General features: G+C 39.0%; 1 protein-coding gene and 1 pseudogene across 1 annotated transcript; one reads left to right on the forward strand and one right to left on the reverse strand.

The window, feature by feature from the left end:
* The first annotated feature begins 898 nt into the window (after positions 1 to 898).
* On the forward strand, positions 899 to 1,261 carry LOC143603667 (uncharacterized). The gene has a single exon (XM_077080408.1). The coding sequence runs from the start codon at positions 899 to 901 to the stop codon at positions 1,259 to 1,261; it is 363 nt and encodes a 120-aa protein (XP_076936523.1).
* Positions 1,262 to 2,155: 894 nt separating this feature from the next.
* On the reverse strand, positions 2,156 to 4,199 carry LOC143603668 (L-type lectin-domain containing receptor kinase S.6 pseudogene; annotated as a pseudogene).
* Between the last annotated feature and the right edge of the window lie 1,046 nt (positions 4,200 to 5,245).

The following is a 5,245-nucleotide window of genomic DNA, read 5'->3' on the forward strand; positions in this document are numbered from 1 at the left end:
ATTATTATTACATCAGTTTTGAGGAATTGGGAAGATTGTTTAGGCTCGTCGAGCCTTCTGTATTTTTAAGTTTTAACTCGTCAAGCCTTCTGTATTTTTAAGTTTTAACTCGTTGAGCCTTATGTATTAATTTCACGCTGTTCAACTAAGCTGGAGCTGAGCTTTGGCTCGTTTAAGGTACAGACACGAGCTCGTGAGGGCATTAATCCTCGACTGATGACTTCATGAGCTCCAGGATTTGATCCCGTAAAATTCCTAAATTGTCATCTGTTTTAGTTTTGCTTTTGTGATTATAACTTGTAAATTCATTTCAATTGAATGCATATAGAGTTACGATTTACAAGCTGATCTGTTGAAATTAGTATTCTGATCGTACATTATCGTCTCTGTGGATTACAATTTTGTGAAATTAGGGCTTACTTTGAGGTCTTATACTGTATACAATTGTGCTTATGGTGAATTCGGGTTTATAGTTGATCTGTGCTATAGCAATTAAATCTGCTAGTAACCCAAAATGTATCTAAGTTAATTAATAAATAAAGCCGAGCCCGAATTTCAAAAAATGACTCACGAGCAGAGCTCGAGCTTTAGAAAAACAGCTCAAAATGAGCCAAGCTAGCACTTAAAGTTAAAATGTGTCGAGCTCAAGCCTAGTAGAGCTCGGGCATGGGCTTATAGTGACAATGTCATTTCAGATTGATGCATTCATGCTGATTTGGGGATGTTTGAATGCGCATTTTGAGTAATCAGAATCTGAGAATCAAATAAATCCGGTGTTCATGTTTATCTGAATAATCAATTTTGACAGTAACCGTTGACACCGATTAATCAGATTATCAGAATCATAATCAATTTATTCAGAAACTTTCATTGTCTTGAACGAGACGAGCTTTCTCTCATGGCTGCATTTAGGTACCAACTCCCGTCTCACGGGTTACTTCAAAAACGCCCGTTGATCGTAAAAGGCGAAGATATGGATTTTGAGAGGTTCGGGTCGGGTTTTGAATATGATTTGATATATGCGAGTGCTGTGTTTCTTCATATGCCTGATAAACTCGTGTGGGTTGGGTTAGAAAGATTGAAACCGGTAAATGGAAGAATATTTGTGTCACATAATGTTAAGTTTTGTTCAAGATTAGGTGGAGATGAGTGTCGTGAGAGGCTTAAAAGCTTAGGACTTGAATATATTGGAAAACATACACATGATAGCTTGCTTTTTAATCATTATGAGATTTGGTTTGAGTTTAGAAGGTTTAAATAAAGTGTATTTTTTTTTGGCAGACATTGGGAAATTGTTTTTGTAATGATGTATACTTATTGTATTACTAATTATTTATCTGAATTTTGTCTATAAATTTGGGAGAATTGCGGTTTTTTTGTCTTTGTGGTTTGATCAAATCTGCGGTTTTAATCCAATAGTTTCAAATTTGTGGTTTTCGTCAAATAGTTTTGTTTTCACTTGCAACTAAATCAGGCCCAACTGACTCTGTTATCGTTAACTCTGGTCTTTAAACTCATTAGTGTGTCCCTTACGTGAAGGGTAATTTTGTCATTTTTCTTCCCAAATAATAAATCCCAGCCCTAATTCCCAATTCCCGTTTTCATCTTTGTCATTCTTCCTTCGTCTTCCACAAACCCTACATGAACAAATGAGGATTACGATTCATCTCTGATGGCTTCGACTATGACACATTTGGTAGACAAGCGGGCCAAACGATTAAACAACCAATTAACGACAAAATTGCCCCTCCTGTGAGGGGCACACTGACGGGTTTAACGACTAGAGTTAACGGGGTTAGTAGGTTTGGATTTAATTACAAGTGAAAACAAAACTTTTGGATAAAAACTGCAAATTTGGTCAAACTACAACGAATACAACAGTTCTCTCATAAAATATTTGGAAGTTGCACATTTGATTTAAAGGTTTGAACCTATGTCGCTTGTTAACGTCGTCGAGTCATGCAAAAAGTTTCTAAACAACCTCATGTGGTTTGGTAAGTAGGGTATCGTATTTACGAAAAACGCGTTGTTGGTAAAAGATCAAACTAAAGTTAAACTAAACTGCAGATCAGATTAAGAAACAATTAACACAGATAACACAAAACAAAGATAAAATCAATCACTTAATAGTTTCTATGTTTGACTATTAACATATGATGAACAAACTGAGTACAAAACATCTAGTCAAAATGAGAAGTTGGGGTGCCCCATGATGTCCCAACCTCATCACCACCACACTTCACCACCACTTCCGGCAACCTCTCCGACGAAACCGACTGAATCATCACAGTCGGCTTCACATCCGGCAAATTCGGCACCATCTCGCCTTTCAACATCCGCAAAACCTCCTTCATTGTCGGCCTCATTCGATAATTCGGATGAACACATACCAATCCCACCATTAGCATCAACTCCATCTCGAACCGATCAAACTTACCGAACAAATTCCCGTCACCCGCATCCACTAGTTTTTTTTCCTCCCACAGATCCCACACCCAGTCGGTCACAACCACACCATTATCATCCACAGCAGGCCGACCTGAAGCCACTTCCAACACGACAACCCCAAAGCTATACACGTCGGTTTTCACCGTGGGAACCCGAGAATACACATACTCGGGAGCCAGATACCCCATCGCTCGTGCGGGCATTGTCACGTCACGTGTCAAATCGCCACGCACGCAAAACTCCCCCATTTCAAAATCTCCTAATTTCGCGGTAAAATCCAAATCCAACATTACATTACTACTTTTAACATTCCTGTGAATAATCAAACGGTCACATTCTTCATGCAAGTAAACCAAAGCCGACGAAACTCCGATCAAAACGTTTAATCGTGTCTCGAAGCTCAAACTATGAACAGCCTTATCGAGTGATCCGTTTGGCATGTAATCGTAAACGATTATCAACTCACTCCGCTCACAACACCACCCCCGAATCTTCATTAAATTCTTGTGTTGTAACGAACCAACCGTGGTTACAAACTCAGTAGCGACTTGACTACCAAACAACGTGGTTTTGAACCTCTTCACCGCCATATTTCGATCGGTTTTGTACACAACCGACGACACCCCGTCCCCGATTACCATATTACGATTAAACCCTTTCGTCGCCGATCGAATTTCCGACAATTTCATTCGCCTCGGCAACATGTTTGTAAGTTCAAACTTACATGTTCGGGTTTGACTTTGACCTTGACCTTGACTTTGACCTTGACTTTGACTTTGTTTCTTGTAAAAACACACATACAACACTACACAACACACTGTCAAAACAACCAAAACCAAATTAACAGCTAATAACCAGATAGCTAACCGGAGCCCGGTTCGACCCGTATGCCGATTTTTCACCAAACCCGCTTCGGTTTCCGACCCGGGCCCAACCCGACCCGAACGTTCTTCACTCAAAACCTCCGGAAAACAAATTAAACAGTTTTCCAACCCGATTTCCTCCACACCGACATCCGGATAACCCGACCCGAAAGTCTTAAATTCCCAACTTGTAACCGAATAAACCGACGACGCCCCTTTCCCGTTAGAACCCGTAAACCCCACATAAAAAAAACCATGAACCCGCTTCGAAAGATCGACTGGGGCCGTCAAAACGGGCCCGCCACCCGGTTTGACCTTTTCATACCCGACCCAAACCCCGATAACTTTATTCGAATTATTATATTCTATCCACGAACTTATCGGTTTCCCGCTCTTTAAAACAACCCCAACGGTATTCAAATCCACGGAAGCAATCGACACGAGTGAGTTCAAATCCACCCCGACATGATTATCGTTTATATCGTTACACGACTGATCCAAACTCGTGTCGAATTCGACTGCCAGGAATGGGCGGGTAATTGGTAAGCCGATGGAGGCGGGTTCGAAAGGCAATGAATTGATGTGGGGTGTGATCAAGAATGTAATGCCTTCACCTGAGAGGCAATTGGGGGGTGGAGGGGTGATGATGAAGGTGAACCGGGTTGCGAAAGAGTCGGAATCTTGGAATTGAATTGGGGTTTTGTGGAAGATTCTGCCGGTGTTTGAATTGGAATTAGAAGTGCAGTTTGTGAAGGGTTGAGTGAGAGTAATGGTGGTTTGGTTAATGTGTGATGAACCATATAAAGTGAAGTTTGATGAAGAAGATGTAATGGTGAAGAAGATGAAGAAGATCAAGATTATTATTATTATTATTATGTTGGTATCCATGGAAAGAGAGAGAGTTGTTGCAGGAAATATATTGTTGAAGATGGATTATTATTCGTGTTTGTTTGTTAAGGAATTAAGCTGGTTCTGGTTCTGGTGTGTGTTTGTTTATGTTCGTTTGTTAATTTTGTGAATGGACTTAAACAGACATAGACGAAATTAAACGGATTAGTATAATTAGTATAGCTATTTAGATGTTGAGACGGATTGAAATTTTTTGACTGATTATGAAGGTTTTCGGGAGATTCATGAGGTAGCTGACGTAATGATGAATAGTTGTGTCTGATGGTGGTTTAACGAGTAATGTCGGATGAAAGGGTTGACACGTGTGGGGTGGTTTTAAAGGTTAACGAATTCTGTCGGACTGTGTTGAAATTCTGTTGGACTTGACGGAAAAAATGGTTGTTTTGGGTGTAACCATGGATAAAATTGGAAAATGTTGGTCGAAATTGGTTATTTTGGGATTTTTTTTTTCAAATTAAACGTGTTATCGAACGAAACTTTGAGTTCGTGTTTATTCGTTAAGGAATTGAGCTGGTTTGTGTTTGTTCATGTCCGTTTGTTAATTTTGTGAATGTACTTAAACAGACACAGACGGACGAATGTAACATGACATTAGAGGACATAAATGAACGGAATTTTAGAATGATAATCATTAAATTAAGATAAAATTATTTAAAAATCACGGAGTACGCCGGATAATATACAAAAATTTTAATATAGTAATAACATAAACATAATTCTTAAAATAATAATACTAAAAAACAGATATATAAATAGATAAAATATAGTAATAGTATAAAAGCATAATAAACGGACATATATATGTATATGAACGTAAAGTCGTAAACAAAAATTAACGAGCGTTAACGAACAAACTTAAACAAACACATCACCAAACGTTGACGAACACAACTGAACGAACACGGCCTATGTTGAGTGAACGAAAGTAAACAAACTTCATGCCAAACAGTTCACTGGACATTTGGTTCGTTTATAACCCTACTTTTGGGTAACCAGTAGCAACATGAATTGAATCAAGGATATCT

Source organism: Bidens hawaiensis, unplaced genomic scaffold (assembly GCF_021521415.1).
Source record: "Bidens hawaiensis isolate Kalapana, Puna unplaced genomic scaffold, B.hawaiensis_p1.1 tig00062391_1, whole genome shotgun sequence".
NCBI lineage: Eukaryota > Viridiplantae > Streptophyta > Magnoliopsida > Asterales > Asteraceae > Bidens > Bidens hawaiensis.

Coding starts and splice junctions, on each gene's coding strand:
- LOC143603667 (XM_077080408.1), top strand. CDS start 899: ATGGCTGCATTTAGGTACCAACTCCCGTCTCACGGGTTACTTCAAAAA.